This window comes from Panthera pardus, unplaced genomic scaffold (assembly GCF_024362965.1).
Source record: "Panthera pardus isolate Hobbes unplaced genomic scaffold, ASM2436296v1 HiC_scaffold_25, whole genome shotgun sequence".
In the NCBI taxonomy this organism is placed as follows: domain Eukaryota; kingdom Metazoa; phylum Chordata; class Mammalia; order Carnivora; family Felidae; genus Panthera; species Panthera pardus.
In genome coordinates this window covers 81,672,973-81,695,336 of record NW_026526821.1, presented here as the reverse complement: position 1 = coordinate 81,695,336, position 22,364 = coordinate 81,672,973, and the positions used below count along the sequence as shown (strand labels likewise).

General features: G+C 45.0%; 1 protein-coding gene across 8 annotated transcripts in view; it reads left to right on the top strand.

The window, feature by feature from the left end:
* The window catches only part of SERTAD2 (SERTA domain containing 2), a 116,039-nt gene extending 96,758 nt beyond the window's left edge, over positions 1–19,281 (top strand). For 7 of the 8 annotated variants that reach the window (XM_053890740.1, XM_053890739.1, XM_053890737.1 and 4 more), the window contains one exon: positions 13,975–19,281. In XM_053890740.1, coding sequence (XP_053746715.1) covers positions 13,979–14,935 — 957 coding nt within the window. In that variant the 5' untranslated portion in view covers positions 13,975–13,978 and the 3' untranslated portion in view covers positions 14,936–19,281. Of the gene's footprint in view, positions 1–1,050; positions 1,199–13,974 lie in introns of those variants that run through there. The other variant, XM_053890741.1, reaches the window with a different exon arrangement.
* Positions 19,282–22,364: the final 3,083 nt, after the last annotated feature.

Genomic DNA, 22,364 nt, shown 5'->3' with positions numbered 1-22,364 from the left:
TCATACTTACTGTTAAGATCTATCCTATAGGAGATGGTTCTGGTTGCAGTAGTTTCTTGGCAAAGGACAGAAAGAGAAAGAGAGAGGTATCTCTGATTACCGAGTCCAAAGATCACACGTATGCCAAAGGCACCACAGAGGGCAGGCTTCCAGTTTTAAGTGAAAAATGGCTTCGCAGTAAAGGTAACGCCTACCTTCATAGGTCTTCCCATGAATTAATACTGGCCAGCAGAACATGCAAATCTAAGATTTGGCCACTGCATATGCATAAATCATAATTTTCCACCTGCTGCTTCTATGTATTACTTCAACAAATGATAGAAACCCGTAAGCTGGGACTCCTGCTTAAAAAGTATGTGGGTTTTCAACTTAGTTTTAATATTCTTGAAGGAAACAGCTACTAACCAAAGCTGGCGTGTCTTTTAAAACAATTATTGTCTCCAATGGCCAGTGCCATTGGTATGAAAAGCAAACTTCTGCCCTCTGTGCAGATGCTGGGAAACCCTGTGAACAGAACTGTCCCCTGGAGCGCCCATCACTCATTGTGTGGAGCAGTGTCTTTCTCCATGAGCTGTGTGGCAGTTCATTCTTTGTATGAATCTGTGAATGGCATATGTCAGGCCAATAAGACGACATTCCTATTCTGGGTAATAAATAGATGCCTTGTGGGTTGTTTTTTTTTTTTTTTCTTTTTTCTTTTTTTTCTTTTTTCTGAAAGATCATGAGACAAAACATGCTTGGCTGTCTAAAAATTTTCATCGAAATACAAATAAAAATTTCAAAATAAAAACCTCACAGTATCTTTGAAAACGTATGACTTTTAATAGAACAAAACAAATACTTATCATTTAAACTAAGCACTTCATATAGACAATGCAAACTCCCTTTTGGAAATTCTGCTCCCTTTGTGGTCTGATGGCTCCAAAAGCTGGAAAGCCTCATTTGTCTCCTCTCAAGGTCTTCTGTCCCTCATCTGAACTTAATTAGAAATACCTGCCAGGATTCACTGACACAAACAACCACAATTTGATTTATCTATTTTAGAAACCCGGGACCACGTAAGCTGTATTCCATGCCCAGGGCTGCTCTCAGCTCAGACCGGAGTCAGCTCCTGCTGGCCTGTGTGGCCCCTCCTTACACTTGCACGCTGTGTGTGGAGCGCTGGCCCTGGCCATGAGCAGGGACGGCAGGACGAGGGGTGAGTGTGCCTGGCCCGGCACCGCCCGGAGTGGAGTGAGCTATGCGGATGCGTGGGGTGGGGGCTGGAGGGAGGAGAGTGGAGGGCAGGTCTGGAGCCACTGTGCAACTGCTACAGCAGGTCTAACTAGTTTTAGGTGCCCAAAGGCAGCTTTGTTTCTCTAGTGACTCCAGGTAGCAGCAAACCTATGTTCTTAAAACGAATTCGTGTCTGAATTACTATCTTTTTGTCTGTCTGCAAAAACCCTGTAACTTTGCAGAGTTATTAAGTCGTTCCAAGGTTTCTGCTTTAACAATCTTCATAGGCGGTTAACTGAGGAGACGATGCTGAACCAAGCGTTTTTGTGCTTCTAGGGGGTTTCACGTAGAATAGTGAAGGGGAAGGGATTCTGGCTCTTAAGGGCATTTTATGTATACACACACACACACACACACACACACACACACACACACACACACACACATGTTTACAGTGGGCTGTGTGAATCTGCTGAACAGAAAGTGAAAAGAACCGCTTGGATATGCCGTGGTTAGACGATTACATTCAAATTACGTTCGGATGGATACGCCACTTGCTGCACATCAACCTTTAGCTCCTTGCTCTCCTCTCCTGGCCGGCTGCTTATCACTCCCTGCCACGCCGGGGCTCCTGGGGCTTCGAGCAGGGCTGCTGGAGTACCCCACCCTGGTGTTCAGAAGTGCTGCCTGAGTTCACCTCAGGGAATCTGAAAGTCCCAAGGTCATCTCTACACCAGAACAGGTTTGCATAAAATTCTAGCCACGCTAAGGAGATAATGAGGCGGCACCTGTTTTAAACCGAGCCTCCCTGAGTGGTTATCCCATTTTTATAATACCTGATACAGACTTGCTTTTCAGATTTCTCTCCTCCTTTGAGGAGGGAATCTCCATGTGCGTGTGTACTTCCGTGTCTTCCCCGCAGTTGGAGAAGCCATCCAGCAGAGGAATTTGAGTTTTGTGGTCTGCAGCTGAACAAGAAATTTTTGTGCTGCCTTTCTGCTTGTCTTGAACCTGGTGGTGGTCCTTTCTGAATAGTTTTTAAAACAGGCTGCTTTCTTCAAAGCATTTTTTACCGAATCCAGGAACGTAAAATAAAGTAGATTTGACCTGATGATGATTGTTAGCTGCCTGATGGTAGCTGGTTTCTAAATTCAAAATGTGGATTCCTCAAGTGGCACCTGCCTTCTCGCTTCTGAAACCCCTGAAGATAGGCAGGAGGACTGGAATGTCAGGGATCGCAAGTGTGGTAGACGGGAGGCCCGCTCTCCTTAGGGATCATTGGAGACCATTGAAGTGTTAAGAGGTCAGTTCCTTAGAAAATAAATATTTATCATATTCAGTGTGGTACTTTGATTATTTTTATTGTCTTTGACTAAGTGACTTTGTGTTCCATGGGTCATTAATTATCAATAGGTAGAAGTCTTCAGAAAGAAACACATTTCATCTCAAAGTGGCCCCAAAGTATTATTTGTAAAAATGAATGGCTGACATATTTATAAAGTATCATTCACAGCTCTTGAGTCTAGTTGGTGTCCTCATTTTCTTTCTCTACTTTGTGAATTTCTCAAGTATATTATATAAAGTTTAAATTGTCTTTGTAAGACCTTATCACTAGCCTGCCCAATTCTTAGGAGTAACTAAAACATTCTGAGTATGGATGTGGCTTATATGGGACTGTGATTTACACAGCAAAATAGTTCCCTCCCTTTTACATGTCTCTTAAGTCTATTTCTATTATCCTATACCTTCAGTTTTTATCTTCTTATGTCATGTTGTAGAGATTTTTTTGAAGGAATCCAGATTTGGACCATACAGTACAATGTTTAGTTTGACTCAGTAAGTAAATTAAAAAAAAAAAAAAATTAACTAGACTGCATGTGGAAGTTAAAAGATGAAATATGTTCGATATTTGTGAATAATATGTTATAATCTGTCTTCTTTAAAGTGATCTTTCACAGTAATACAGAATACAGTATAGTATACAGTAAAGTATTCTGAATTTGAAAGCAAAGAAGATTAAAAACGCCCCATAATGTTTAAGAAACACTTCCTGATGTAGCATACTTAGTTTTTATTCATTTCATCCAGTGGTAACTAGTTGGCTAACAAAACGTGGAAGGCAACCTTTTGTTTTAACTAAAGATGCAATTTTATTTTGCACAGATTTATTTGAACAAAGTACATTTGCCTGTTTCAGTGTGACTGTTTTATATATCTGATGGCCCTCTTTAAAAAAACAAACAAACAAACAAAAAAAAAAGGACAAAAAAACAAAAAGCAAACCTGTCACTTACTTTTGGCAAGGCATTGGTTTCTACCCAAATCTTTTATTCCCCCTGACATTGTTTATTAAAGGTCTCTAGTGTGAGGGGGGAAAAACAAGGTATCTTTGGGGAAAAGGCGCTATAGGAGGATTGAAACCAGAATCCCATCCAAGCAATTATAAATACAGGAGAAAAAAATATTTTCATTATGTACGGGAATGGGGGTGGGGCAAGGCTGGCTAGACTTTACAGGCACATTATCTTAAGAGAAGGAAAGAAATTCAAATCTAACAATTTTTTTTCCTTAATTGATTATGAATCTTTAGATTCAGCATGCTAAAGATGATCCTGACACCAAATAAGCATGAATTACTACCATCAGAATTTAAATGATTATAATAAATCATTATAAAAAATAATAATGTTTGTATTTACAAAGTTTCAAATGGAAAGTTTGGTGATAGTAGTTAATTTCTTTCGAACATTATTATGGAACATACATCATCATAGAACATCAACTTGTAATTGAGTAGAAAAATAGTTCATCAAATAGTTACACAGTAACTGGTTTCATTATCTCTCTAAGGTTAACTTTGTTACATTTTATAGTTAAATGACTCCTCCCCAATATTCTTTTTGAAGTTTTCCCAAATAACTGCCCGAAGCCATATCTGTTCAGTGTGGAAGTAATTTCCAGTTCTTAAGAAGCAATAAGATTATTGAAGGCTTTTCAATACTAGTAAAATTCTTAATGCTACCATTGAGACTAACTTGTGTGGTTGGGAGTCCACTGTGGTTAGGACCTCCACTGGAAAATTTGAACTGTTGGCTTCTCCAAGTTCTCATCTTATACTTGGGTTTGTATGTTTGTTGTTGTTGTGTGTGTTCTCACTTCAGAAATCCTCCAGGGATTTTAACCATGGTTTTTGAAACATCAGTGTCACATACACAGGCAACAGCCTTTTTCTACATATAGTTTATTATTCAGTCTGAACCATAGAATAATGTAATTTAGTTTGGCCTTGGCAAGCCTCTTGGCTCGCTTAGCAGTGTCCTGTGTAGACTGCAATTTGGGAACAATCTCTGAAATGTGTATACTTTGAGAAGTCTATAGGTAGAATTGCAGTGAATAATCAGAATTCAGGCGTGCCTTGTTGCTCTCCTGCACCCCCTTGTGGCTGAATGTGATGTGCTGTCTTTCAGAGTTTGAAAGGAGTTGACCTGTGGGCTGGCGTACTTAGTTTACACGGAGCATTAATAGCCGCCTTCTGTGTAAACTAACCTCTCAAGTTAATAGAATAGTTCTCGCTGAGGGTGTAAATAATTTATTGTGCTTATTTGATTTTTTTTAGTTTGTAGAATTTCAAACATACGTATTGACATGTTGTGTGTGTGTGTGTGTTTAACTTTTTATTACGGAAAATTCCAAACACTCAAAAGTAAGAGTGTCATGCATCCCCTTGTACATATTACCCAGTTTCAATAGTTGTCAACATTTTGTCAATTTTGTTTCAGCTCCGGGTCCGGGTTTTCTCTCGAGGATTTTGAAGCAAATATTGAGTATGTTGTTGTTAAACTTAAGTTCAGAAACTGTATATTTCTGCTCAATCTTTTACTTCAAGGGTGGGGTGCTTTTGGCCAGAATCCTTCGGTAAAATAAAATAACTGCTAGCATTTCCACTGTCTTTGGAAGAAGGTGACTGATGTCCCTAGCTTCATAAGATTTAGCTTTAAAACCTAAAATTCCCAGCTGGTGGAGGAACCAATAAGACAGGATATTAGAAACATTTTATACTACTTAACAGTAACATTCGAAAAAGCCTATTTTTCTTTCCAGATGTTTATTAACAAGGCCATACTATATTCCAAAGAAATATTTACTTGAAATGTTCTCTCCCAGAATTTGAGTCTGTTTTGCTTACTAACTGCAGTTAGTTGTCAACATTTAAATTTTGCCTTTTCTTTTTCCGAGAGAAAAGATTATATTTGACAAACCGACAGTGTCTGAAACAGTCTTCAATTTAATAGAAGTATGCAAAAATCAGGAGAGAGGCGGCTCGAGTTTCTTAAATGTGGACATTAGAAGACATTCCCAAACAGTCCAAGTTTTTTGGGTTTGTTTTGTTTTGTTACTTTAGTTAGGGGTTGACTTCCTGGCCGAATTTCGGTTTTGTCTCCAGGCTTTAAGGCTGTGTCAAGAAAGCAGAGAGGACTGTTCCCCGGGTCTCCGTGGAAATGCAGTGTCTGACGCCTAGCAAACAGCCGGTGCAGAGCCCTGCGGCCCGGAGCCCCCTGCGCAGCGGGCCGAGCCGGGAGGCGGTGCCGCCGCAAACAGTGGTGTCGGGTTACAGCTTCAGAATAGCGCCCGAGCGCGCCGAACTGGCTTCCTCCAGTGACTGGCTTCATAATTACATTGCTGATTTGTTAGGGAAGGCTTTGTCTTACTTACCAATTAGCATGGATGTTACTGCGGGGACCTCGTCCTGGATGAGCTTCGGTTGTTTTTTTTGTTTTGTTTTGTTGCGAAAAAAGCTTTCCCGGTGCAGGCAGCTTTAGGGCTTGTGTTAGTAACACTCTCCCCTGTCTTCGGGGAGTCTTTACCCTGCCTGTAAATAAGCAGGGAGGTTTTCTCCCCGTTGGAATTTTGCCCCTGTGTTTCCGCCATTCCCCGAGGCCAGAGGCAGTCACTTTGGGGTCTGAAAGGCGGCCTTGGGGAGGGCGGTTTCCACCCCCCACTTTCTGCACCCTCCTGGAGGCTCAGCGGATCTCCCCCCCACCCCCACCCCCACCCCCACCCCCACGCTAGGGGATCCGTGGTCACTGCGAGGAGGAGCGTGTGGCGTGGCACAGCTGCGGGTAGGGAGCCCTTGGAGGACTGGGCCTGTTTCTGTGAGCTGTTTCGCCAGCACCGCCACCTACTATGTCCATTTCAGGGTGGCCTTTGTGTTCTCCGGGTGTGTTTTGTTGTTAACTTGCGCCAGGGAGGGTGTTAAAAGCGCCGACGTTATCAGATTTCTGAGTCCCGTGTGTTTTTTAAGGTGTAATATTTTAACAGTGTAGCAAGTTGTCTAAGCAAATGTGGCTTCCCCCCACTGAAGTTGGATCAGGCTTTTCCTTCCTGCCTGGGAGTTGCTGTGTGACATTCTTGACAGTGGAAGCACCATTTCTCAGAGTTCTGCCCTGGGGCTGGTGGGAGGAGTCCTTTCTTAGGACCAGAGGCTCTCCGTTTGGACCGCCTCAAAAACAGGATCCAGAATGCACCTTAAGGCAAGTAGACTCGAGAAGGGAAGTGAGACCATCCCGTGTTGCAGAGGCTGTCTGAGAACCATTTCTCCGGCCGGCCCCTCTCTGGGTCTTGGAAGTCTCACACACACACAGTAATTTTGCCAGGGGCCCTTGCTGCTACCCCCATAAGAAACTGGAAGAATGTGTGTGTTTCCACTTAAAGGGCTGTGGGTTTTGGTGGCACAGGATGTCCTATGAGGAAATCACCCCTGCTATGCTCTTTGAAGACACTTGTCACACATCTTCTCTTAGCTTTTTTTTTTTTTTTCCTCTTCAAGGGAGGTTGATCCATGAGGACAAACCATTACTCTGAATTGTTGGCATCACTGTAAATGTTTTTTCACTTTTAGGAGTTTTAGTGTCAGCACTGGTACTTCTGTACCCTTCAGCGACCAGCAGTCACATAGGAAGATGTAGTCGCAGAGATTAGGGAGATGGCTTCCTAAAGCTCCCCTTTGAATTGGGAGCCTTTTCCTTGAGAGCTACTAACGAGCATTTTTTAAAAGTATTTTTATTATGGGGCGCCTGGATGGCACAGTTAAGCATCCGACTTCCGCTCAGGTCATGATCTCACAGTCCGTGAGTTCGAGCCCCGCATCAGGCTCCGTGCTGATAGCTCAGAGCCTGGAGGCTGCTTTGGATTCTGTGTCTCCCTCTCTCTCTGCCCCTCCCCTGCTCGTTCGCGCACGCTCTCTCTCTCTCTCTCTCTGTCTCAAAAATAAACATTGAAAAAATAAAAGATAAATTTAAATATATTTTTAGTAAAGTCTAGCATGCATACAGAAACATGCATGATCCTAAGTGTGCAGGCCAGTGACCAGACTCCCCAGAAGCCATGACCCACTGAGGAACTACCCTTTTCTGACCGCAGATACCACAGCTTAGTTCTGCCTTGTTACTTGCCTTTTAAAACAATGTGTCACTTAATGGTGAGGCCTGCTACGCTCCTGAATGGGATAACACTGGACTTCTAGTTTTTATTTACTAGTACAAAAGGAAATCAGAACAGGCTCTTAAAAATGGACACAGTGTATGACCTAGTTGGGCGTGGAGGTATTTTTAAGTAATGATTTTCATCTTTTTTTCACCAGTACTAGTCAGAAAGGCAGCCCCCATGGTGGGATGAGGAGGCTTCCCATTCAGGCCCCCAGGGGCCCCAGCAGGGATGCTACCCACAGGGGCATCACTGCCCTCTGTGGGCCTGTCTGCGGGAGGCCATAGAGGGCTCTGGAGACCCTGCAGGTTAAAGCGGGAGGTGGGGGGGGGGGGGCGCCGGGGGGGGGGGGACGACAGAAGTGGTAGTTTGCAAAAGTAGACTTAATATTCTTAATTTAAATAGAACATTTCTTTTTGACAGTTCAAATAGCATTAAAGGAGAGTGGGGTTTTTGTTCATTTTAAGACATCGCTTTTAAAAAGTTGAAAAACATTGAGTAAAGAGAACTTTCTGATTGTTTTTTAAGTTTACATTTTGTTTCCTTAACGCCTTAAAAATATAAAAGCTATGAAATGTTAGGCTTTTAACACATAGGTACTATTTCAGTTCCTTCTTTGGACGCTGGGCTTAAGGCCTCACTGCCATGCACTCTAAGATCAGGCAAGAAGAATCTGGGTCCTGCTAGCCAGTGGGATGTGATATATCAGTCTGAGAAGCTGGGCTTTACCATTAAAATTGAATCGAAGGCACCTTAATTCTGCATATAGTCTTTTTTTTTTTAATGTCAGTTGTCAGTTGCCATCGCAAAAACGCTGTTCATTTCCTTTTTTCCTTACTTGCTTAGACACAAATAGGGAAGACCTTTAGACTCCCTATTGGGAGTAAAATTGGATAAAAATATCCACAGGCTTACACATGAAATGGCTGGATGCAGAAAAGAGGAAGTTAGGGTCCCCAGACCAGCATAACCTGGAAACCTGGAAATGCAGATTCCCCGGCTCCACACTAGACCTGCTGAATGAGAATCCTGGGGGTTAGGGGGATCAGCGTTCTGTGTTAACAAGCCCTCCAGGTGAGTGGGATACTCGCCCAAGTTGGAGAAGTGTGACGGGCATTCACTAGATGGCTTTCTGAGCTAAGCCTTCCCTGCCCACCCCATGTGTCTCAGTCCCACCGAGTTTCCTGACCCACATCCCGCCCTGTACAGCTCTCACCTCTGAGGTCTGTTCAATTCTCCTCTTTCTCAGATCCTCCCTCTCAGGGACAAAGACACACACATCACCGTCTTACAGTTCCCTGGCTGTCCCGCAGTCTTTTCTCATTCTTTGCATTTACTATTCATTCAGTAAGCAACTGTTTGTGGGGCATCTTGTGTGTGGCGAGGACTGCCCTGTCCTGGGGATACAGAGGTGAATGAAACACCGTCTATGCCCTCATGGGGCTTATCGTCTGGAGTAGGAAATAGGCATTAAGAGACCATCCCATCTTAATACAAATCTCAAACCCTGTCTCCAGAAGTCTTCCCTAATCACTCCAGCCTATAATAACCTCTCTGATGCGTTGCTATGGGAGTCCCTCAGAATCTGAAATTGCACACCCCCAGGTAGTCAGGTAATAATATCAGCCCCTGTGTTTCTGGTCCTATGGAATGTCCTAGTGACCCCGTGTTACTTTTGATCATCTGCCCAAGCAGATTGTAGCTTTTGAGGGCAGGGTCCCTTCTAATGAAAGCCGTGCCACTGAGAGCCAAGGTGGGTCCATAGAGTTGTATTCAGTATTAAATTTCTTGGAAAACTCTGGAAGAGAGGTTTTCATTTATATTGCTACCCATGAGTTTTGTTCTTTATTTTTAAAACTTAATTTGCTGTAGTTAACACTTGCTAAAGTTTATGTTAAGAAAAATGAGGATGCTAGGAGTTTGTTTCTAGCCAGTTTATTGGGAAGGGGGTGTTTTATCGGGAACCTTGTATCAGAAACCACCAAATATGCAAGAGAAGAGTGGGTATGGTTGGCTTTAGGCTCCTTGGAGGGGCAGAAAAGGGAGGAAACAACCACGTCCCTCCTGCATCCGGGGGTCTCTAACCAGCCCTGAAGTTCAGGGTCCCTTTTTGGATCTTTGACTGCAAAACTGGGTAAAAGACATGTGTGTTGGGCTTAAGTCTTCACAAGCCAAGGGAGGAGACAAAGAGGGGTGTCAGGTCTCTGGATGACCTAGAAGCCACACTTGTCACAAGCCCCTCCTTTCTGTCCCGGTGTAGGTGTCCCTGTTCCACAGCCAGGGCCTTTCAGGCAGGAACAGCAGAACACCCCCTTCTCAAGTGTTACCTTGAAGCCCTTAATGAGCCCCAGCTACTGCTTGGTCTTCAAGCTGCAGCCCAGTGAGGCCTTTTAAAAGGTCACGTGCTTCGCCAATAGCGTGCTTAAAGAGCTATTGTTGTTTTCTTAGCGAGCCTGGGGAGCGAGGCTTCTCAGGAGCTGCTGACCCTGGCTTTGGCCAGCCTGAGCCCCAGGCCCAGAGACACCATTTGGCTTTTTGCCCTCAGGTTCTTGAGTGGCTTGTCTTTCCTTCTTTGAACTGTGCCCTGCTCCCGGAGGTGGTCGTTAACACCGCACTGAGAGTGGGAGTTCTCAAAACCTCCCTCCTGTAGGAGTTGGAGGCCTCTTCTGAACGTGGTCAGTGGGAGGACTTGACTCAAACAATGTGTTAAGCAAACTCTGCAGAAACTTTAGCTCTTAAAAATAAAATTAAAAACATGGTTTTAAGAGTTAAAGTTTCTAAGTGAAGATGCGGACTCCATTCTATTATGTTGCATTTTATCCTTTCTAGCAAGATTTAGATAGAATCAGGATTACAGACGGGGATTGTGTGTGTTTTGCAATCTCACTTGGGTGTGTGCAGCCAGTTTTGCCTCATAAAATGCTATAGAGAAATGAAGGCAAACCTGCTTTGAGACATACTGTATCATGGGTTACTTACACATCTGAAAAGCATCCAAGCTTCCATTTGTCTATCCTGCCCACAAATTTTGCTTACAAGGGTCCTCCTCCTTCCCCTTCCAGCATTACAACGTCTTACCAGGCTGCCCCTGAAGCATTAGGATTATCACACAGCTATGACCAGCTGGCTCATTCTAATTGGAAATTAAGTGCTTCTCACATTGAAATCTCTTTGAAAACATCTCCACCGATCTCCTTCAGCTGTGGGAATTCCTCTAAATGCCTGTGGTGCTGCATGCTTGGTAAACATTTGAGTTTCACAGATCCAGTGTTTATTTCTAGAGAAATAATCCTTATTGAGAAAGTTATTGAAAAAGTCCTATTGTTAACCTGGCAACAACTCTTTAAAAAGACAGTCCTATAATGATGACTAAGAAAAGGATGTCTTACCTGTTACCTCTCCCCCAGAAAATTCCAAGTGGCAGTGAGGTTACTAATTTTTTTTCTAGTTATTTATTTGGTTTACATTTTTGGGACAGTGCTTCTCAAACTTTTTGTGATGAAGGACCATCTTGCTTGTTCTTTCCTTTACTCTAGTAAAACATAAAAATACTTACTAGAGAAATGGAATAAAAGTACTGAGCCTGGGCGGCTCACTCAGTTAAGTGTCTGACTCTTGATTTCAGCTCAGGTCATCATCTCATGATTGTGAGATCAAACCTAGCAACGGGCTCTGTGCTGCATGTAGAGTCTGCTTAAGATTCTCTCTTTCCCTCTCTCTTTCTGCCCTTCTGCTGCTCTCCCCCACTCAAGCTCGCTCTCCTTCTCTTTCTCTCTCAAAAAAAAAAAAAAAAAAAAATATATATATATATATATATACACACAAAAACAAAGGAGAAGCCTCATTTTAGAAATTAGATTTACAGACATAGAATTACTCTGTAAATTTGCTGTAAACGTTTCTAAATAATACAGTATCTCTGTTTAACTCATCGTGGGCCAGTAACAGTTCACAGACCGGCACCTTCTACAGACCACACTTTGGGAAACACACATTTAGAGTGTATTTGTATGAATTTGTGTATTCTCACACAGATTCACATGTATTGGGTGAGATTACATTATAACCTACAACATAGACCATCTAACAGCTTTATATGAGAATTAAATGCACTCAGTGAGCTCTTTGGCAAAAATGGAATTTTTCTAGAAATGAATATTTAAATGCTTAAATTTTAAGGAGATACAATAGTGTAACTGTCGCAAAACACAGCCATCCAGTAACACTTCTAAGGCCTAAAGGGGAAAGTGTCCTGTAATGTGAAGTGAAATCACCTCTCTGATGCACACTCACATTTAAGTAGCACAGGTACTTTAGATAGGAAATGTTCTATGCAAAGTATATATACAAATGAGACTTTTTAGTACTGAACAGTAGGAAAGGTTTTTGTCATGGGGAGTATTAGATACAGAAGTCACATCTGCCTTCCCTCAGAGAACATTGTGGGCTGGTCTTTGGTCCTTGTGATTGACATCCATTTTCTTCATGTTTATGAAGGAAGGCGTTTCATATAAGTAACTGTATATTCTTTATGAACATTAACAAGTTCTCAGGCTGATTCTGACATTGACGGGTCGTGGCCATCTTTCTCTCCCAGAGACCGAGGCATGTGAAGGCAGTCACTCCCAGTGGAACTTGCGTACCAGGCTCTGTGACCCCCTGCATGTTGTTTGTCCATCTTGGGTGGGGGGGGGGTGGGCAGCGTGGCCTTCCTTAACAAAGTGTTGCAAGGAAGATCTGTGCAGTTTTGTTATGGTTAGCCTTATTCCCTTAGGATGAGACTCAATTCAAAATGATAATGAGGTGTAGGAGATGATACTCAGCCCCTTGAAGACCAGGCTTTATTCATCTGTGGGACTCCCAGATGGGACTCTTGGGCAGAGTGCCCAAGACAGCATAGATGCAGAACGAGTAAATCTAAAGGACTGAATGAGGCTCCGTCAAAATCCTGCCTTTTACTGAAGCAATCCAGTAAAAGGCAGGTCACTTTTAGAAGAAAAAATTGGCGAAGTACAAAGTACTTGTATGTGAAGGTATCAAAGAGTGAGTGGCATGGACGAGAGGATTAACACTCGCCTGTGGGTAGGTGCTGCAGAGAGGGTGGGCGGGCAAGCACCAGCCTGGCTTGGTTGGAACCATGTCTTCTCTGGTCTGGATGGCATGAGAACAACTTTCTTGATTAAATGGTTCGAAAGTGAGGTCTGTGAGGCAAAGGCCAGGGGACTTGGAATCGTTCTATTTAGATGGCAGAAGTTCCGAAAAGAAGGACCCCTCTCCAGAAGACGCAGCTAGCTGAGGGGGGTCTTCACTAAGGCGGGAGCAGGCGAGGAGCCGGCCTAGGCTGTGAGCGTCAGGTGAGGCGGGGCAGCAGTTCAGAGCCAAGCCATTCCCAGATGCTCAAGGTCTGAGATGTCAGGTGCTTGGGGTTTTTTGAAATACGTATGTATCTCTGGAATCACAGTAGGTATTTTGTTATGAAGTGTCTCACGTCCTCAAACAGCAATGCTTATAATCAGAACAAAGTACTTTTAAACTCGTCCCAGTTGCATTCAGACGTAACTGTATGCAATCAAAGTGAGCCAAGGAACTTGGACTGGGAAAACCGCATTCCTCCACTTTATTCTAGGCTGAAAAGCAGTGGCGGCTCCATCGCTGTGGTCATTTAACACAGGCCAAGTGCTTCACCACATGTCACCAAACAGGCAGAGAGTCTCTATGCATAATGAGGAAGGAAAAGGCATTTTGAAAGCACGCAAGGTTCTACCAAAATTGTACATCCCCCCCCCCCCCCGCCCCCCTTCTCCAGCTTGGTTCTTTTAATCGTTCAAGATGTATTCGAGATGTAATCTGTGACACCTTTATCTGTTAGGTCCTAGCATTGTAAGTGTTTTCTTGGGCTTTAAAAATAAATCTGTTTAGGGGAGGGAAATTGAAACAGCATGGTAATGTTAGGCAAGCGAACGCAAGCGCACGAGTGGAGAAAGTCAAAATCATGGTTTCCATGGTAACGTTTAACTTGTCTGTGTCGTACACATTTCTCAAGAAATACATTCACCAGACTACCTAGTGATAAAAATTGCTCCACCAGCATACAAAGGTAGATTTCCCAATACTCTCGTATTCCGAAAGATCTTCTCCCCAGTTAATCCGACTCTTCTACGTAACCTTGGGCAAGGAACCGGAGTCCCAGGCCCGACCTCCGAAAACAGCGTCTTTTTCAGGGTCGAAGTTAGTTTTCGTGTCATTGATTCCATTTCCTTCCTTTCTCCTTCGCAGATATATGTTGGGTAAAGGAGAAAAACGGAAGTTTGACGAGCATGAAGATGGGCTGGAAGGCAAAATCCTGTCTCCCTCCGATGGGCCATCCAAGGTGTCTTACACCTTACAGCGCCAGACTATCTTCAACATTTCCCTTATGAAACTCTATAACCACAGGCCCCTCACAGAGCCCAGCTTGCAAAAGACCGTTCTGATCAACAACATGTTGCGGCGGATCCAGGAGGAGCTCAAACAGGAAGGCAGCCTGAGGCCGGTGTTCGCCTCCGCCGCCGCCGCTGCCGCCGCCGCCACCGCCGCCTCTCCCCCGCCCGACTCGCTGAGCGACAGCTACCGGGAGGCGGCGCCGCCCGCCCTCAGCGCCCCCGCGCCCCCGCCCGCGCACGCCTGCGACCTCGGGAGCTCTACAACGCTGGACGCCTGCCTCACGCCCGCCTCGCTGCTCGAGGACGACGCCGACGACACGTTTTGCACTTCCCCGGCCGCGCCGCCCGCGGCTGCCGCCAGACTGTCGGCCCCAGCGCCCCCGCCGGAGAAGGACAGCTTCTCCTCCGCCCTGGACGAGATCGAGGAGCTCTGTCCCACGTCTACCTCCCCCGGGGCCGCAGCCGCAGCGCCCGACAGCTCCCGAGGGGGCTCCGGCGCGCCGGGCGGCCCGAAAGCCGAAGACCCGAAGCTGATGGACTCTCTGCCCGGGAACTTTGAAATCACGACGTCCACGGGGTTTCTGACAGACTTGACCCTGGACGACATCCTGTTTGCCGACATCGACACGTCCATGTACGACTTCGACCCCTGCACGTCTGCCTCGGGGCCGGCCTCGAAGATGGCCCCGGTGTCGGCCGACGACCTCCTCAAGACTCTGGCCCCTTACAGCAGTCAGCCGGTCGCCCCGAGTCAGCCTTTCAAAATGGACCTCACGGAGCTGGACCACATCATGGAGGTGCTGGTCGGGTCCTAAGAGCCCCGGCCCGGCGCCCGCGCCGCCCAGACCCTGCGAGTGTCCCTGCACCCCACAGCTCTCCGCACTGTGCATGCACCCTTGCTTGCCTTTTTCAGAGGAAAAGATCGTTTTACAAAAGGATCACACTAGTTTTTGCTTTGAGCAGAGTTGGAGTGCCTTCATCCACGTCTGACCACTTTTAATATGCTTTTTTTTTTTTTTTTTGGAGTGGTCCTCGGAGACCTACTGCCCTGGAATAGGAAAGAATGCTTTTGAAGACAATGTGGCTATGCTGAATGACAGAAATAAACAGTTCAAGTGAAGCACAAGGAATAAGTTGGAAAAGCTGTAAATTGCATGTGCATATTTGTCTATTTTTTCTATAAGTTTTATTGCAAGAGGTAAAAAGAGAAAATATATATATATATATTATTTAGATAATCTCAGTACCTTTTCTGGCATTTTCGCCCTGTATAGGTTGACTTGGCAATTCAGCCTTTTTAGAGGCATTAACTACTCCTCCTAAGTGTTGCATTTACATGGCTGTTTAGAAACTGCTGCCCAAATTTATTTTATATTTTTGTACAGATTCTGCAGTTTATGATATTGTTTTTCTAAAAACAAATGCTGTTTATACATGAGATAGCTATTTTGATAGGATTTGCTCACATAGTTCCTGCAAACTTCAGATGTACAAGTTGCACTTGTACTTTTATAGAGTTGTAATGTTTTATATGTGTTTGGTGCAAAGAGAAAATTGGGTCAAATTAATCCGCAGTTGATGTCCCCAAATGCAAACACACACACATACACACACACACACACACACACACATACACTCTCTGCTTTCAGAAAGGGCCAGGCAATATAACACCCAAATTTCACAGGCACCAACCCCCTGGCATGAACACCCGCCAGCACTGTGACTTCCAAAGCCAGAGCCGCGTCTGCTCATCAAACTTGCATTAAGCAGTTGGCGGGAGATGGCCACGGAGCTGGGGGGTTGAAGTGATGGTTCTCTTTAGCTCCCTCTCTTGAGGGGAAGCCTACCGAATACTCACTGTATTTATGCCAAGTTTGTGCTTTTAATTGTTTTTATTTTTTTAAACAAAACCCCAACTCTTTCCCTTTTGGCGTAATTTTTACGATGACCGGAAATTTTACATGAGAACAAAATTTTCTGAAAATTAACCAACCTCTTTGTGGAACGAAACCCTATTGCAGATGCTTAGGGCTCGTAAGGAAGAAACTACCCCCAGAAGGCATCCACCGTGTTGCTCAGTTGTCTTTTCCAGCTTCCCTTCCCTAGAGCTTTTGTTCCCTCTGTTGCTAAGTGCTGAAAATGTCATCTTCATGATCACCACAGCGAGCTCCGCTCACCTCTGCCCAGCCTGGGGATGCTGTCTTGTAACAGCCGTGGCTCTAGAACCTGGAGTTGGTACCATTATGTCACAGCTTCCAATCTGGTTGCTTCCTTGGATCAACTGCTTTAACTACACTTTTACAAGGCTGTTTTACCCAAATAACACAGACAGGACTTTCTATGCATGTTTCTCCTCCTTCCCCTTGCCTCCCTGCCACCCCCCTCCCCCGCCCCCACCCGGAACACTTGAGAAGTCGCTCTTTATTCCTAGTGGTGTACATTTAATTTTAAAACACTTGCAATGTATCATGCTTGTTGCCGAAATTGTTGATGGCCTTTTCGTTTCAGTTTTTTTCTTTCTTCCAATGGTACTTTAGCTGGTTACAACCTATATTGTTGAAATGCAGATGGCTTCTTTAGGAATAACTTTTATATTTATTTAAGAATTTTTAAATTATGGGATTTGTGTTATTGTCGTTGTCTTTGTTGTTGGTCATTTGTCAATATTCAGTCACCAGTTCTGCTCACTTCTTGCCATGGATAAAAATTGAGTCCTTCTGGCCAATTAAAAAAAGACAGCTTTATAAAATGGCACTTTAAACAAGCCATAGATAGTTTTATTTTTATAATGCACATGGCAAAGCAAACACATTTGTGATGAAGGAACTGCTCGTCTAAGCAAACGATTTCTGTATGATATGATTAAACTTTTCTGTATTCGAATTTACTTTTCCCCCACTTGAATGCGTTTTTAAAGGCTAATTGTCAACTCAGTAGAGCAGTGAGAAACAGATCAAATTGCACTTGTTCTCCTACGAGCAACCTCTACCTGGACACCTCTTAACTGCTGCAGACGCGTCATCTCCTTTGATAGGACCGGGGACCATAGAGTTAAGGTGAGGGTTGTTGTAGATGCTTCCGGTGTCACTGTGCCTGTCCATTTTAAGAGCTTCCTTTTCCTGTGGAGAACAAGTCAGCCCAGACGCCATGCTTTCGATAACGGGAGGACCCGGCGGGCTCGCCACATGCCGCACACATACACACACGTATACAGACACAATAGTGTTGATTATTCTGAACAATAACAGGGGAAGGCGGTTGATTTGCCATTGTTAAAAACTGATTTACAGTAACTTACAACAACTGTACTTTGGTTGGATTAGCAAATCGTGTGTTTAAACAAATCCCATATGTTGGGCAACAGTTCAAATAAGCACAGCAAAGTGTTGCCCAAACATGGTTCTCTGACTCTCTCATATTTGTAAGGCTGGGCTTCAAAATCAAAACAGAAAACCCCCAACAACAGCGGGCAAATGCTTTTTAACTCTGGACACCCTTGCCACAAAGGCTTGACATTGAAGGTCTGCTGAGGAAGACATGGGAAATCGGTGGCCCGTTTCTAAAAGAACAAAACCATCGGGTGTTCAAGTTATCTTAGTCTTATTTTCACAAGGCGGTGTCCCAGCGGGGAAGCACGCGGGCCTGGCTGTGATCTCCAAGTCCCCGTCTTGAGTGTGGGATGTGCTTCCAGATGCCACGGGGCAGCAGCGCCTTCCCCCTTTCTAAAGGACATCGCGTGGCATTCAGAGTCAGGCAGGCGGTTGGAGGTGCTTTTACGGGAAAGACGTGCCGGGTGGGGCTGGGAGAGGAAAATTATTGACAGTGATGTGCAATGAAGTGACAAGATGAGAGCAGAATAATAAGAGCTTTGAATTTGAAGTGATTTTTTTTCATAAGTTATTTATTCCTTTTTTTTTTTTTCCATGTAAATATATTTATTTTACTGTGGAGCTCTAACAACATCTGGATCGTAACATGTGCAGAATGTATGGTAGGAATGTATTCTCTTGTAGGAATGTCAATCTGTATTCAGAGGGGGTCCGAGCCAGACCCCTGGGTCTTCTCATCGTGTATGCTCAGCCCACATTCAGTTTTCTCCTCTTCTCTCATCTAGGTCTATTTGAAATATGCAAAAGGTATGGATGAGGAATGTTTCAATACCTCCAAATTTTTAAGAAAATCAAGCATCAAAGGGTTGATATTTTTAAAACTTTTTTTAGTAACACTTTCTCTTCCTGACAGCAGGGGCAATCACACCGACACCCTCGTTCACACCAAAGGGTGGGAACTGGCCAGAGCCTCCACTGCACCTCGAGTGTCTTTATCAATTGAGCTTTTATTGCCATATCCCCGTGGAATATCCCAACTGCCCTGAGGTCAATCAAGGAAAATTTCTTGAATACATAAGCTCCAAAGAGCCAAAGTATCATCTTACAGATCGTTTTTAAAGCTTAAATTTATTAACCACCTTTGTGGTAAACAATGAATTATGAATACTGCAGGGCAGCCTTCTTAAATGACAGATGTAAAAAAAAAAAAAAAAAAAAAGACTCTACTTTGTGCAGCGATTGTTACCCGCTATATGAATTGTCTTAGTTTCAAAACTTTGCTGTTACAAATTGGACCTTTCTCCATTTTCTGAGAATATTGAAAAGAGCATATTTAACTTGTTCTGGCTGCAAATGGTTAACTTCCTGTGACTGCCGAAGGCAGCGAGGTGTGTGCGTCCTGCTTGTGTACAATTGTTCTCAGTGCTTCTTAAGAGTGAGTCTAAATGGTTCTTGAAAATTAGCCAGGATCAAATGCTATTGCAGACAAAGCCAATAAAAATTTTGGATGTCTTTTGGGGATACCAAGTTTGGAAGAGAAGTGCAGTCCATACAAGCAAACAAGCTTTTGGAAAAGATGTACATAGTGACATGTTTGGTGCATGGTTTTTGAGGAAGGCTTTTGTCAAAAAGGAGGTGTAACCTTTCCCCCACAGACCTGAGAGCTGTGCCTTTTCTATGCAATATTACAGACGTTACATCGGAACCCAGATAGCTGTATTCACATGTAGGTTTGGGCTGTAATCTAAACAATTGGACAGATTAAATGTACATGGAAATGAGCAGTCTTACTTTTGTAGTTTTATATTATACAATAAACAGTTAAAAGATGAGAGAGGCGTGTTCGCAGTTTCCTTCTGACTGGAGCGCAACCAGCTCGTTGGCAACCAGCTCGTTGGTTCGTCACAATTTGCTTGTGTTAAGGAACAGCCCCCCCCCCCCCCCCGGCCTGTGCCAGAGTTGGGGCCGTTGACTTTCTCACACCTTCTCAGCCCCAGGAGCACATTTCCCTCCTGGTTCTCCCCCTGCCTCTTGGGCCCTTCTCGACCTCCCTATTCTCCCTTCTCTCCCCCAGCTGTCTCTCTCCCAGGGGGACCTAATCCGCTCATGACTCTGAAAACTTGTTTCCAGCTCCTGCCTCTCTCCCGAGCTCTGGAGTTAAGTATCTGCCAACCTTTGCCATCTCACACTCACCGTGTTTCCCCACGGGGAGCTGATCCTTTCCCTTCGGGCCTCTCTCCAGTGCCAGCCACTCTGTTCCCCAATGTGCAAGCTCTCCTGCCTCCTGCTCTCCATCCCTACCACAGTTTCCCCAAACCCTGGCCCTCTCCCCTCCCTGCCTGCAGCCGTTTCCTATCTAGCTTCCTATCTACTGTAACCACCACAGTGGTTTCTCTAACACCCTTGCTGCTACAGTTGACGTTACAAAGCACCAGTGGTCTGTGAATGTGTTCCACGTCCTCCAGCGGTGCCCCTTCCTCCCATCCCCAGTTTACACAATCTGGCCTTCCCTCATCTTCCAGAGGCTCATGGAGGAGATCCTGTGCCAGCTCCTTGGGCCATCTGTGATGGGAGTCATGAGGTCCAGCCTTGCCTGGCCCAGGCAATTCTGGGTCACCATACCAGCTGGTGAGCAAATGGAGCTAGATACGAGGGGCCTGTATAATGAGGGTTCCATTCAACCAGCAGTGGAATATTTGGGGGGGGAGGGTTTGGTGTTGGGGAAGTGATATGGGTTGAATTGTGTGCTCCAAAAAATGTGTTGAAGTCTTAACCCCCCAGTACCTCAGAGTGTGACCTTAATTCGGAAATAGGGTCTTCAACAGAAATAATCAAATTAAAATGAGGCTATTAGGGTGGGCCCTAACCCAATTTGACTAGTGGCCTTATTAGAAAAAGGGGGAGATCTTGACATAGACAAGCACATAGGGGGGACACCATGTGAAGATGAAGGCAGAGATCGGCCTACAAGGAACACCAAAGCCTGCCAGCAAAGCACGAGAAGCTAGGGGACAGGCACGGAGCAGATCCTCCCCCACAGCCCTCAGGAGGAACCAGCCCAGCCCACACCTGGATCTCTGACTTCCAGCCTGCGCAACAATACATTTCTGTGGTTTAAGCCTCTCGGTCTGTGGTACTTTGCTAGGGCAGCCCTAGCAAACTCCTGTAGGAGAGAGGAACAGGCAGGGTGAGCTCTTTCCAGACATTCCGGTGGAGATACTCATTAGGCAACTAGAAATAAGAATCTGTTGCTCGGTAGAGTGGTTTGTCTCTGGAATACGAACATCTGCTATTAATTAGAGATAGAACTTGGGCAAATCACTCACTCTCTCTGAGCTTGTGAGGGCAAGATAAAGTCGTAGCTCCTAAATCTTCGAAAATGTTAATGGTGCAATGAAAACGCAAATTACGAGCATCGTCTATCCTCATGCCCACAGTCGTGCCTAGCACATAGTAGGCACTCAAGATTTCTGTTGAATTAAAAAAAGAGAAAAGCCCTGTTGTTCTCTTCTCTACCATATGGGAGAAGCACAGAACTCCGTCTTCTTAGTCTGGGTCCCAGGGCCGCTCCCATCCCAACCCTCTGGATGCCCCCATTCCCAGCACAACGTGTGCCCTTGCTTGTGTCCCTATTCTGCTTGTAGAAATTCTACCCGTCATTCCAAGGCCAAGCTCAGGAGCCTGTCCAGGAAGCTTTCTCTGCATCTCCTGACTCAGAGCCAACCTCTTCCTTTGCCGGGGGCTCTGCAGACCTCTGTAAATGCTCTTAGCAAGTCCTGCCTGTCTTAGGTTAGCTCTGCACCATCTGTTCCCTCCACTACTTTCTGCTGTTCTGTGACCTTGTGATGTTCATCTCTGCCAGAGGTCAGCCGACCACGGCCCTTGGGCCAAATCCTGCCCACGGCCTGTTTGTTCAGGTAAACTTTTGTTGGAAGTCAACCGCATTTATTTATTTGTGTATTGTCTGCGGCTGCTGTCCTATACAATGGCACAAGACCATACCATACCATATGGCTCTCAAAATTTAAATATTTGGCCCTTAACAGAAAAAGTTTGCCGAACCCTGGTCTATGCAAACCATGTAATGCTTAGGATGGTGTCTGATCATAGCTGGGGCCCCATAGTGGGGCAGGGCACTGTCCCTGTGCTCAAAGGCTTATGTAAACTGGATACAGTACAGGTTTCAGGGGCAGGAGTCTCAAGGGTACCGAGTGCTGGGGGTGGGGCTGCAAGGGCCCGAGAAGGCAGAACAGTCAGCAAAGTCACACAAGAGTGGACATCTTCACAGAGTTTAAGACCTGGGAGGAGGCTTAGACGTGGCTCTTGTGGCGAAAAGGCCCCATTTTACAGATATGAAAGCTGAGACGCAGAGAGAGAAGGTGATTATTGTCTAATGCAAGACATAGCTTATGGCTTTGGGGTTCAGAGTTTGGCTCAGCAACCAGACTGCCTGAGCTTGAATCCTGGCGCCGCCATTCGTAGCCTGTGACCTTGGGCAAGCTCCCAAATCTCCCTGTGCCTCGGCTTTCTCATCTAGAAGATGAGGGTAATGATCGAGCTGATTTCACGCGATGGTGGTGATTAAATGAGTCCATACAGGTAAAGTACTTAGTTCCAGGACATTCAAAAAAGAAGTCCACACACATTAGCTGTGGCTTAGCACAACAGGGGGCAAGGCTAAAATCCACGTCTCCGCTCAGGGTGTTGTTTCAGGTTGAGCCGCAAGGCAAAGCTGGGGCATCTTGATGCAGGAGGCACGTTGTGCGGGGACACTACCATTTCCTAACACCATACTTGTCGTGGTGGTCAGCCGTATGATTACCGAGGACTGTGCCCTGAGCGTGTGTGGCAATCTGGGGTCCCAGCGTGCCTGTTGCCTCTTTCATCCTTGCTTTTCATTTCCTTTTTGCTCCTC